The 13295-nt window shown below is 41.4% G+C and overlaps 2 protein-coding genes across 3 annotated transcripts in view; one reads left to right on the forward strand and one right to left on the reverse strand.

Annotated features, from left to right (window-relative positions):
- The window catches only part of DENND11 (DENN domain containing 11), a 167300-nt gene that overhangs the window by 139344 nt on the left and 14661 nt on the right, over nt 1-13295 (forward strand). The window contains exon 10 of one of the 2 annotated variants that reach the window (XR_016313209.1): nt 4391-4549. The exons of the other annotated variant lie outside the window; for it this stretch is intronic. The gene's annotated coding sequence lies outside the window, so the exon portion shown is untranslated. The remainder of the gene's footprint in view (nt 1-4390; nt 4550-13295) is intronic. 2 annotated transcript variants of the gene reach the window in all.
- AGK (acylglycerol kinase) overlaps nt 1-13295 on the reverse strand; it is a 131705-nt gene that overhangs the window by 77491 nt on the left and 40919 nt on the right. The window contains exons 4-5 of the mRNA XM_089680701.1: nt 10852-10931; nt 1548-1623 (exon numbers count right to left, since the gene is read on the reverse strand). Coding sequence (XP_089536827.1) covers nt 1548-1623; nt 10852-10931 — 156 coding nt within the window. The remainder of the gene's footprint in view (nt 1-1547; nt 1624-10851; nt 10932-13295) is intronic.

The raw sequence follows: 13295 nt of genomic DNA on the forward strand, positions 1-13295 counted from the left end.
ATAAAAAAAAGTTTTGGCTTTAAGTATACTTTAAGCCACTACGCTGCCCAACAATTGAAAATTGATCACGGGTGTGAAATTCATCATATTTCTCATTATGGCTTCCATCAGTTTAAGAAATATTTAGTACGACCTGCATGTAAGTATGTGGGCACCCCTCCAAATTATTGAGGTTGGGTGTTTACTGTGTTAATGTAACAGCATAGAATTACCATAAGACGCACTTTTTCCCCCCCAAAAAAGGGGGGAAAATGTCAGTGCGTCTTATGGAGCGAATATGGAGTGGCTGGTCCGGTATTTCCTCTGCTGCCGTGTCAGAACACCGGGCCGGCCGATCAGCTCTGCAGTGGGACCTTACCTGTTCCTCTATCCAGCGGCGCGCTGTCTTCCCGGCTTCTGTAGTGTGCGTGACAGCCGGGTCCCAAGTGCGCATGCGCAAGAAGCGGTGCTCTTTGTGAATGGTAAGGCGGTACCTGGGACACATGACAGATCCCAGAAGCCGCCGGACCAATCACAAAGCGCAGCGCTTCTCGCTCATGCGCACTGGGCATCCGGCTGTCCGCCGAGTGCCCACACTACAGAAGCCGGGTAGACAGCGCGCGGCTGGATAGAGGAACAGGTAAGATCAAAGAACAACTCCGCGGAAGAGCGGATACCTGTCAAATTCTGGTACCCGCTCCCCCTCCCTCCCCAAAGGTCAGCAGTCATCCCCTGTACTGTCCGCAGTCTCTGGTCATCCCTGTACTGTCCGCAGTCTCTGGTCATCTCCTGTACTGTCCGCAGTCTCTGGTCATCCCTGTACTGTCCGCAGTCTCTGGTCATCCCCTGGACTGTGTCCGCAGTCTCTGGTCATCCCTGTACTGTCCGCAGTCTCTGGTCATCTCCTGTACTGTCCGCAGTCTCTGGTCATCTCCTGTACTGTTCGCAGTCTCTGGACATCCCTGTACTGTCCGCAGTCTCTGGTCATCTCCTGTACTGTCCGCAGTCTCTGGTCATCCCTGTAGTATGTCCACAGTCTCTGTTCATCTCCTCTACTATGTCCGCAGTCTCTGGTCATCTCCTGTACTATGTCTGCAGTCCATTAGTTCAGAATTTTTTTTTTCTGTTTTCTGCCTCTAAAACCTAGGTGAGTCTTATGGTCAGGTGCGTCTTATGGAGCAAAAAATACGGTACATTACAATTTTGTGCTTTCAAACATTTAGTAACTTTTTTGGGAAGGCCGTTTTCTGATCCAGCATGAGGTCAGGGCTGTGTGCAGGTCACTCAAGTTACTCCATGCCAAACTAGTCAACACTTGTCCTTTTGGAACTGGCTTTGTGCCCAGGGGCACAGTCATGTCGGAACAAAAAAGGGCCTTCCTCAAACCTTTACCACAATGCTAAAATTGCCTAAAATGTCTTTGTATGTTATATTATTACAGTACCTTTCACTGGAAACACTTGAACGCAATAATTTGGAGGGATGTCTACATACTTTTGGCAACATAGTATATTTCTCCCAAGAAAAAAAAAATTCATATCTATTTACTAAATGTACATAAAACTTGCCTTGACTATGGTGACATCTATTCCAGCCAAATGAAGGATCGGAGCTGCATTCTTCTCAAAAAGTGTCCTGGCCTTTCTAATGAAGAAACGTATGTTAGTGCCACAAAATACAGGTTCACGGTCAGAGGTCAGACTGTCATTATTAAAGCAGAACTTTACTCTCTCAATCATCGTGGATTATTTTTAATCCTTATGTTGCTAGAATTAGTAAACAGATAGGATAGTATATCATATTTACTTGTTTTAAACTTTTTTACATTTTCATTTACTTCCTGGTTTCCATGCCTAGGCAAATTATGGCATATATCCCAGGAGTCTTCAGGAGGGGAAGAGGGGTTTCTCAGCTATGCACACACTCCTGTTTGTGTGCTTGAAGAGCAGATGGATTCTAAGAGATAAATTCTACACAAATCATCTGCCCATCAAGAAAGACACTGCTAAAAAAGTTAGGGAGACATGGATGGATGGGTGAGTTTGCTTTGAATATTAAAAATGAATTAAATAGTGCTTTTGGTTTGTGGTGCTCAGGTGCAGTGTAGTTTCACTTTAAAGTGTATCTAAAATTATACATTTTTTTGTTTTAAATAGACTGGAGATGTGTTAAATCCCGTCAGTTTTTTATTGTTGTCTGTATCTCTACAGGAGCTAATTTCTCTAAATTGTTCTGGTGAACTGGGGGAGAAAGTGACAGGAAATCCAACATTTTACAATTGTCACCAGAACAAGAGGTTGAGAGGAAATATTTCAATGTGGACACCTGTTCCAGGAACAAATATCTAAAAGAAGGGTTTCCCCTCACTTTGGAGAGATTTAATCTTTCAGTTATGTCACTAGGTCAGGAAGTGAAGGGAAACTCCTACTCCACAGGTGTCAAACTGGTGGCCCTCCAGCTGTTGCCAAACTACAAGTTCCATGAGGCATTGCAAGATTGACAGTTACAAGCATGGCTTCCAAAGGTAGAGGCATGATGGGACTTGTAGTTTCGCAACAGCTGGAGGACCGCCAGTTTGACACCCCTGCGGCCTACTCGGTCAACAAAGTTTTGCCTTTAGTTGAAATTCCAGTCTAAGCAAACATGTTTTTATAGTTTTTAAAGACAGTGCAGTTCACATATCTACCTTTAACTGAATTCAAATTGGTGAAGACTGACCAGGTGGAATGGGCCCATAACAGAACAGAAGTTTTTGATAAGAGTGTAAGCTCTTGCAGTCAAGTTCTTTATTCACTGTGCAATGGTGGATTCTGATGCAGAGCAAACCTTGTGAGGTCCCGAGGAGAGAACAAACAGGGAATCTGTTTGTCTGATGGAAGCAGGAGCTTTCAGGTATAATCTAAAAGCTCTGACTACATCCTGGCAACATAGAAACAATTCCTTTGGATGCTTCAAAGCAGGGCACAAATCTAGCAGTACAATGTCCTTATTGAGGTGGAACACTAAAATCTTCTTAGTAAGAAAGGATGGTCTTGGGCATAAGACAAGCTTGTCATTTTGAAGTATAAGAAACGGTTCTTTTTAGTTCAGAAGCACATCTGACAGAAGTGATAGCTACTATGAAAGCTACTTTTTTGACAAAAAACTCCAGGGAAATATTTTTGAAGGGTTCAAAGAGTGGTTTCTGCAAAGCAGAGAGAGGCAAATAAGGGTCCCGGGGAAGACATAGCTGATCACAGATCAAGGTAAAGGGCCAATCACAGTGGCCCTATACCATGTAATCAGCTGTGTCCAATCACAAGTGATCACATGTAAAAAAATCCCGTTTATTGGCTTTTCCGTTCCTCAGCACTGTCACTGTGTGAGGAAAGCAAAGCCAATAATCTACAATCCTGTGACAGCACACATTAACAATGATAATCAGGGCACTGATCATTAGTGCTCCAATTATCAGTGCTGCCTCATCATGCCCATTAGTGCATCCTCTTCAGTGCTCATCAACGCAGCCTCATCACCGCCCATCAGTGCAGCCTCATCACTGCCCATCAGTGAATAATAAAAATTATTATTATTTGCAAAATGTTATAACAGAAACGAACAAAAATTACATTGTTTTCTGATTGTTTAGCAAAAATTACAAAATTGAGTGGTGGTTAAAAAATACCACCAAAAGAAACTCTGTCTAAAAAAAATGATAAAAATGTAATCTGGGTACAGTGTTGCATGACTGTGCAATTGTCATTCAAAGTGCAACAGCACTGAAAGCTAAAAATTGGCCAGGGCAGGAAGAGGGTGAAAGTGCCCAGTATTGAAGTGATTAAGCCATAAGATTCTGTGCATGTGAATGGAGACTGAAGCCATTCAAAATATGTCACATGACATGTTATAGGACATTCACACAAAAAAGAAGAGGAGGAGACAATGGCTGTAATTTGCGACAGCAGAATAGAAATAAGGGTCATGTTGACTGTGCATTGTCCTAGTCAGCTAACTGCAAATTGACATACTGAGATTGTATCGAAAGTTGTTTGCAGGACTCGGACTGCAAGAGAAAAAAAAAGCCTCAATTTTTTTTCAAAGTTTTTATGTGCAAACTTTTTGAAAGAAAGAGCATTTTTATTAGTTACAATGAGATTGTTTTGACAGACAACATGATCTACTACATGAATCACACACACTTTTGCAGGAGCAACAAGTTTTTCAGGATTTTGCAAATGGGCATATGGGCATAGCAAGACAGGATAATAAGGTTGCACAATGCTAAGGCTTTTGCAGACAGCGGCAATGAGTTTTTCAATATTACCAAGCATGCTGCGTGAAGCCCTTTCGTCAACATAACAGCAGTCTGGGGAAGAGAAATCTTCTGCATCTTCCTCCAATCCTTCTTCAATATCTTCTTTATTTCCATCAGTGTATCCTCTAGAATTGGCATATCGGGATTCAACTCAGACTGAGAAATGGAAGTAGAAGAGACACAGCATTTCTAAGCCCTGGACAAAGATGGCTGTATTAAGGTCTTAATATGTCCAAGAAAAAGTGACATAGATGAAGAAAATTCCACTTTTGTCAGGTAGGCAGCATGTTGTGTGCCTGAAGTAAGAGTTAGAATCGGATGCAGACATTGGTGTTAGAACTGGGTCCTACTCTTGTGCAAGGGACACAGAGGTTGAGTGTTATGCCTGCAATTTGAATTAGCTCACTTTCGCCTGGTCTCTTTTACAGCTACAAGTGAGGGTATTCCTCTGGACGGTATTCACAGAGTAGAGTGTGGCAAATAAGGTAAGTGTGTCCGGAAGGTGTAGCCAGTCCAGTAACAAATCCTTGCAGAAAAAGGGCAGGGGGGAAGCGCCACAGTGTCTTATAAGGGCTCTAGGTGGAAGTAGTGTTAAAGTGTGCAGCCAGTGGTGTGATGTACCAGCTGCTCACCCACCTGAAATTGAGCTCTGAGTGGTTTAAATTGTACCACCAAGTTTAAACAATTTTGCATTGTGAAGTGAGAACATTCCAAACATAGCCCCATTTTACAGCAATGGTCAGAGATACAGGGTGACCCTGTCTGATCTGTCCATGACAGTGGATTGCATATAAAGTCCTGGCATCGCTTGTCACAGTAGGCATACACCTGAAGGGGTCTTCAGGGACTGGGTACCATAGCGATGGACCATGGCCCTGGACTTACATAGCCCACTGTGGCTGACTCAACACATTGCACCAAGTGCCAAAGTGAGCAACCATGCAGGATCCAGTGTCTGAAGCAAACATTACAGACTGTTCACACAGTGTGGGGTACAGGTACTGCTCCCAAGTTTTCAGAGTTGCACAAATTCGGATACACTGCTTCTTGTGAAGGCATTTAAAGACAGTGAGGTGCTGATACAAGAATTTGAAGAAAATTAGAAAAAATAATGAAGTGAAGCTGATTTATACACAAAGGACAATAGGTTCACCACCTTCTGAGTCTAATATAAAACTGGGGATTCACAGAGTGGGATAAAGTCATAGGGAAGGTGCCCCAGGAGGGTGTGTTCTCAAAAGCTTGCCAGTGTCCAATTACCTAAAGTTATGCACCTAGCACCCATGATCTATGAATATGCTGCCAGAGTCATGATTTAGATATACTGTACAGTACTATGCAAAAGTCCTAGGCAGGTGTGAAAAAATGCTGTAAATGAAGAATGCTTTCAGAAATAGAAAGTGTTAATAGTTTATTTTCAACAATTTACAAAATGGAAAGAAAATGAACAGAAGAGAAATCCAAATCAAATCAATATTTGGTGTGACCATGGGGCCATTGGAAATGAGGTGCAGCTGCTCTGGACTGATGAGTCAAAATTTGAAATACAAGAGAAGGATCTGATCTGAAGATCTGTGGTTAGTTCTCCAATATGTCTGGAACAACCTACCTGCCGAGTTTGTTCATAAACCGTGTACAAGTGTACCTAGAAGAATTGAAGAACTGATGCTGTTTTGAAGGCCAAGAGTGGTCAAATCAAATATTGATTTGTTTTGAATTTCTCTGTTCATTTATTTCTATGTTGTTAAAGTGGTTGTAAAGGCTCAAGCTTTTCTACCTTCATGCATTATATGCATGAAGGTAAAAAACCTTCTGTGTGCAGCATCCCCTCAGCCCCCCCAATATTTACATCAGCCCCATCGCAATCCAGCGATGTGCATGAGAGGCTCAGCTCTCTGGGGACTCTCCCTCCTCATTGGCTGAAACAACAGTAGGAGCTGCTGTCAATCACAGCTAGTGAGCCAATAAGAGGAGAGGGAGAGCGGGTTGAGCAGCAGCTGTGTGAGTGGACATGCAGAGCAGCGGCTTGGGAGCGAACCAGCTTGGGTGCCCCCAGAGCAAGCATCCCAGCAGGAGGAACAAGGACGGGGAGGATTGAGGTTGCTCTGTGCAAAACCACTGCACAGAGCAGGTAAGTATAGCAAGTTTGTAATTCTTTCTTTTTTTTTTTTTTAAGAATTGCCTTTAATATCACTTGAATTGATAAAAACAAACTAATTACCACACATTTTTTCACACTTGCCTAAGGCTTTTGCACAGTACTGTATGCTTCAGCCCTGCATTTTTTTCTTTTGCTGAAGCTTTATTTGTCCATAATAGCGTTTAAGTCACATTGTTCCAAAATGAGTGTTTGAAATGACCAAAATGTACATATTTATGCTTTTTCTTGATATGGGGAAACGCTGAGTCGTTCCCTTGCTGTGATTATAGATCAATCCCCAATCAATGTAGGATATTCTTCAAATCTGCCTGCCAGCAATGAGCGATCAGCAGGGCACAAATCAATAGAACTAATGCTTTAAAGGTGATTGTGTCTTCTAATTATACAGATCGATAATCTTACACAGGCCAGTGCTTGACCTGCTTTGTGGGGGCTGCCCGCTCATAAACCAGCAAGGAAGTGTTTATTCCAGTCTAGTTGCTGTACTCCCTGTGGGGTAATGCTCTGCATTTACTGACACTGTGTGTTCAATACCGGATATGGGGATAGGAAGACATTCAGATCATTCTCCAACCACATGCCCTGGCAATTAAAAGGCAGGAGGCTAGCAACTGCTACCACCATATTGCCTTTAAGAGATGTACTCATATACTTTCATACTTTCGTTTTAAGGGTACTTGACATACCATGGCAAGAAAAAGTAACTGAACCCCTTGGAATTAACTCGTTTTCTGCAGTAATTTGCCATAAAATGTGATCTGATCCTCATCAGTGACAACAATAGACAAACACAATATGCCCTAAAGCAGTGTTAAACAAAAAAAAACAAAAATGTAATATATGGCAGATTACCAATCATTAGATGTAGTGATTGCATTAGTTTACTTTTATTAAGCTTTTCCCCCGTTTTTAACCTAGTGATCTGACAAGTAACACACCTGTATTAGAGTGCCTACACTCTAGATGAAAGAGCACAGGGGGTAACTTTGGACAGCAGCACTGTCAGTCTGGGGTGAGGGGAGTGGTAGATGTACTAGCAGATTTAAACACACTAACAAACTGAAGCCAAATTCCAGCTATCACTTTATTAGCAGTTACAGCAACAGCTTTTTCCCCCTTTTTGTATAAAGGTTTTATATACAATAAATAAATAAAAACTGACCATTGTAGCCCCCCCTCCCACCCCCTCCTCTATTAAATGGTTTGTCTCAGCCCTGCAACTGAAACATTTGCTGGAGAGCTGGTTCGTCTGAATAAAACATACTTACTGGACAGATCACCAGGAGAAAACAGTAGAAAGAAAGCTTACAAAAGAAAACAAATGCAGCCTTCACTCACATCTAAGAATTTATGAGGTCATGCCACAGAATGTCTATGAGCTGGGTTCTGACTGGGCCACTCCAAAAGGTGCATTTTCCTAGGGTCATTGTTCTGCTGCATCACCTAACTTCTACTAGGCTTCAGCTGGTGGACAGCCACCCTGACATTATCCTGTAGGAGATTTTGATAAACTTGAGAATTTAATTTTCCATCAATGGCAAGAGTTCTAAACCCTAAGGCAGCAAAACAAACCCCATTCATGATGTTCTATACCATGGACTGTTGGGATGGTGTTTTGATGCTGGTAAGCTGTGCACTTTTTACTCCATACATCTCTTGGGGACCACTCCCCATTAACAAAAGAAAGGTGATATAAGAGTTTTTATTCACTCATAATGTTATGCATACGGATTACTATACACGTAAGCACTGCGATTATTTTTTTTTATAACTTGGGAATATCATGAGTGATGTACTTTTTGTATACATAACCATAGGTATGTATATTATCCATTTGAAGATCCAGCCTTTTCTGACACTTAGAATTTTAATTACTTAGAACCTGTACACATATATTTTTAGCAGAAGCCCTGGTGGGTTTTGCAGATTTTTTTATGTCACATGGTATTTGCGCAGCAGTTTTTCAAATGCAATTTTTCAAAAACATTTTTCAGGAATTTTAATGAACACAAACACAATACCCAATTTGTGGTAAAATTTATAATATGATGTTACACCAAGTAAATAGATACCAAACATGTCACACTTTAAAACTGCGCACACTAGTGGAATGGAACCAAACTACGGTATTTAAAAATATCCATAGGTGACGCTTTATAAGCCTTTACAGGTTGCCAGTTTAGAGTTACAGAGAAGGTCTGGTGATATAATTATTGCTCTTACTCAAATGTTCACGGCAATAGTTAATATGTGTGGTGCACAGGGGTGGACTGACCATTTGGAAACTCGGGCACTGCCCGAGGGCCCGTGGTCAGTATGGGGCCCCATGAGATGCCCCTGGTACCTTTTTCATAGGCTTTTTTAAGTTTGGGCAAGGACATAGGGGCCCCATGATCCCCTATTGCCCGGGGGCCTCATGAGTTGTCAGTCCGCCCCTGGTGGTGCAATCGCTGTTTATGTATACGCGTGGGACCAATACGTGCGTTTGCCTTTGCACACAAACACGGGGGGATGGGAGCACTTTAAAACTTTTTTTTTACTTCACTTGTGACAGCAATAGGCAGTGACAGGTACTCTTTATGGAGATATCTGGGGTCTATTAGACCCCAGACCTCACCTCTGCCCTAAAAGCATCTGATCAAACCAAGATCAGAGTGATCAAATGCTTCTGAGATTTAAAAATGGCACTGTGCACTTTCCAGGAAACAAGAAGTTATGACAGTATTAGTTTCTTCCTGTTTCCTATACAACAGAGCTCATCGGAGACCTTCCAGGTCCTCCATCGGCTCTATGGTAAGCCGGCGGAACAGCCAGCTTCAGTTCTGGGATTTCCGGTGGGACGGAGATCACAGAGAAGCACCGGCAGATGGCAGCTGGAGGCGGCTAATTACCTGCTCGGATGGCTTTTACAAAAAAGCCAGCCACTGGCTGAAGAGAACGATACAGGGATGATGCCTTGAAACCCGTAACAAATATGTACGTTAGCGGGTCTTCAAGTGGTTATAGAGACTTTCCCACTCACAATCCTCCTGAAGAAGTAGATAAGTTGTCCATTAAACATGAGAAGGTGCTTCATGCCCATAATAGCTTTACATTTTCTAGACTTATGATAGTATATGCATTTATAGGCATAAAATAGTCTGACATAACTTACTATGAGTCATAGGTAGAGGTTTATATGTTGATTACATCTATTTGTTGTGACAGTGTGGTGCCCAGATATGGTACAAAAAGAAGCTGTGTTACTCAGAGTTTACATCCAGACAGGTTGTGGGGCTCCAATGTGCTTGTATCATACAGAGGAAACTAGATTTTCTGTTTTTTCAGAGATTGGTAAAACCTGGAGCCAGGAGGCTTTGTAGGACAACCAGCAAATTAATTGTGTAGGTGTGCATAGGGCTTCTATTAAGAATTGCTAATGCAGGCCATAGACGGGTCCAACATCGGCCGATTTTTCGAGAAAAAAAAAAAAAAAATCGGTCATTCGTTCGGATGACGTTACCACCAATGGTAAAAAAAAAATCGGCCGACAAAATAAAAAGTTCACTTCATAACTGTCCCTTGCAGGTCACGGCTCATGCGTGGATTTTTTATCGGTAAAACGATCGGTTGATTTGCCCATCATTACCGGGAAAATCGGTTGCAAATTTTCCAACATGACCGATAAAAAAACTGTGCAAAAAAACCCAAAAACGGCCGACCAAGTAACCCACTAACAGTGCAAAAATTGGCCGATTTTTTTTTTTTCGGCTGAAAAATCAGCCGATTTTCGGCCTGTTTATGGCTGGCATTAGTGTTAAGGGCTCCACCTCGGAGAGATCAGAGAGGAGTCAGAGTGGGCAAGAGCAGCAAGGATCTGAGAGGGGAGTGTGCATGTGAGCACAGAGCTGGTGACTTGTCTGCAAGGGAGCAGCTAGAAACAGTGCATGAGTGCACAAGATTTTGAGACTGAGGGGTACAGACAAGGAGCCAGAAGTGTGAGGCCAGAGCAGCGGCACTGCAAGTGTAAGTCATGAGGCTGAATGTGTATTTATTTTATGGAAGAAGTATGCTAAAATAAACCCTGTGTGGCTACTTGAACTTTGTTTTACTAAATGTTGGCAAGAAAAGCTATTAAAAAGAAGATTTAACTGAGTGGCCGCATCCTTTACGCACTACATTTGAGCTAATTTCCCAAAGTATATTTGGGTATATAGTATGAATAATATATTCTCTTAATTTTTTTAAGTATTGCTCTGTACTGTAGTACTCCAGTTTGATTTCTGGGTGAAGTTTCCATGTCCAGTTTGGTTTCCTGGCAAAGTTTCTATGTATGTGGTCCACCTTTAAATGGAGGACTGTTTGGTATCCATACATGCATAAGACATATTTCTAATCCTTACAGAACAATGGCTACTAGAGCAAATTTTTCCCTTACCCTTTGCAGGCTGCTGGGTTTAGGAACACTGTCGCTTTTTTCACTGCTGTGTTAGGATGTATCAGCTGGTCTCCAAAAACCTAATTGAGAGGAAATTAATAAGGTTAAAAAAGCACCCCTGCGCTCCAGTTACAATATGTCACTTTTAATAGTTCTCAACGTGGGCTCAGGCTCAGAACACAATTGCTGCACCACTAGTGAGCTGCAGAGAAACATGCAGCCAGCAAAGTCCAAACTACCAGCCTGCACATTTGCTCCAGGTCGTTTATAAAATATAGTTAAAAAAAAAATGGAAACACTACATGATTTGCAAGTGTATTAGTGACTTAATGTTTCACGTTGAAAGCGGAAGTGATGTAACATTCTTTTGCATCCGCTGTGTGATGAGACACCTAGCTAACAGGTGGGAAGCCTCACTTTCATCATTCACTGTGTGTGCTGTTAGTAATATGGAGTCATGTTGGAGCTTACTAAGCATCAAACAGGGCAAATTGTTGGTGCCCGCCTAGCTGGTGTCTCTGTGACTGAAATTGCCAATTTATTTGCCATATTGTGAAGTACAGTATCAAAGGTTATGATGACATATACAGTTTCTTGGAAAACATTGTCTGATAAGCATAAGCATGGTCAACTGACCAAAAGAGGCAAAAAGGACATTGCACAGGATTGTGACCCAGAATAAGAAAACAAATGCTGCAAAAGTGACTGCAGAGCTCAATCTCAGTCCCGTGAAGACACCTTCAAATTATGTAGTTTTTCCATTTTTTGTCTAACCCCTGTATGTCAGTACTTCTAATATACTGTACACTAAACCCCTTATCATTACTAAGAAACCCAGTTAACCTTACCACCAATTTTGCACACAATTTTAGGCACAGTTCAAATGTACCCACCTATAAATGAAACCTGTCTGACAGCTGCTACAATTGTTTGTGATGGTGAAAATTACAAGGCTGCCATCCTGACCCTTGCGCTACTATTTAGAGAGTTTAAAATTTAGAACACGCATGTTTCTACTAAACCGTCTGGACACTAGTGTTAATTTTGACATCAAATTTTGATTTAGTTTTAGTCATAGTCTTTTAACTAAAATTACATTTTAGTATCAGTCAAATTTAGTAATCTGAATTGTTTTAGTTGTATTTTAGTCAACTAAAATCTCAAGTACATTTTAGTCGACTTAACTCTAATGGGCTTTGGTAAATTATAATATAATATTTATACATTTCTCTAGAATTGCCAAACTCATTATATACCCTCGGAGTAAGAATCTAATAACATGTATTATTTATAGAATTAAGGTTTGAGCATGCACTACAGACATAGATTTATCCGTGATATATAATGTCTTTATAAATAAAATTGAGTTTCATAGGCAAACAAAATAAATAAATATATATATATATATATATATATATATATATATATATATATATATATATATATATATCTGTACACTCTATTGGCTGTAATGCCTTTGTACATATTACCTGAATATATTACCAACATTAAATATTAAGCTTCTTTCAGCAGCTTAGTAAATGCCCCCTACTTATTCTTATGTGGTAGTGCAGTGTTAATTTTGATGTTAAAGTTCTATTTAGTTTTAGTCATGGTGTTTTGACTAAAATGCCATTTTAGTTATAGTTGTATTTTGGTCATCTGAATTGTTTTTGTTTTCGTCGTATTTTAGTTTACTAAATAGTGTTAATTTTGTTGCCAAAAATATTTTCAATACAATTCAACCCTCACATCCCCCATTTTTAGCATAAGTAAAAAGGTGTGTGACAACAAACCATGTCAATGAAATCAAGCTTCTAGGCCAGTGTATATCAACCGGGGTTCTGCAAGAGGTCCCCAGGGGTTCCGCCGCAAATCAACATTGTGGTGGATGTATACCGCCCAATGTTGTTTGCAGTAGTGTTCTTAATGCGTACTGACAGTCAGTACTGTTAGCACGCATTGATACCCGATGCCTCCTCCTTAGTTCCGGCACCTGTGAACTCAGAGGGAGGTGCCGGGAGTACTGCACAGAGCAGGAGCTGAAGGAGGAGGTGTCACTTTGTAAGGCAGCGCTGATAACAAAACGGTGGGAGGGACCACAAAGGGTGAGCCCGTGACTGGAACACTAGGTGAGATCTCTTGATGACTCTGTGTAGCAGAGTGCAGGGAAGGAGGTGCAGAGGGCGGCAGAGGGACGGAGCACTGTGTGTGTTGGGCAGCAGTCAATACAGACTGGAGGTTGTGCAGAGAGAGAAGGCGCACATGGCTGAAACAGGAGGTGACATCCAGTGTTTGGCAGCAGTGATGCAGACTGCAGAGAGGGGGAGCGCACAGTTGGAAGAGACTGAATGTAACAGCAGCTCTATCTTATGCCATATGTTAAGTTAACAACACCCCAAAAATGGTACACAAAATGCGGTGAGATGTGCAGAATCAGTTCA

Source organism: Staurois parvus, unplaced genomic scaffold (genome assembly GCF_062004578.1).
Source record: "Staurois parvus isolate SC_StPar_1 unplaced genomic scaffold, SC_StPar_1.0 ptg000249l, whole genome shotgun sequence".
Taxonomy (NCBI): Eukaryota; Metazoa; Chordata; class Amphibia; order Anura; family Ranidae; genus Staurois; species Staurois parvus.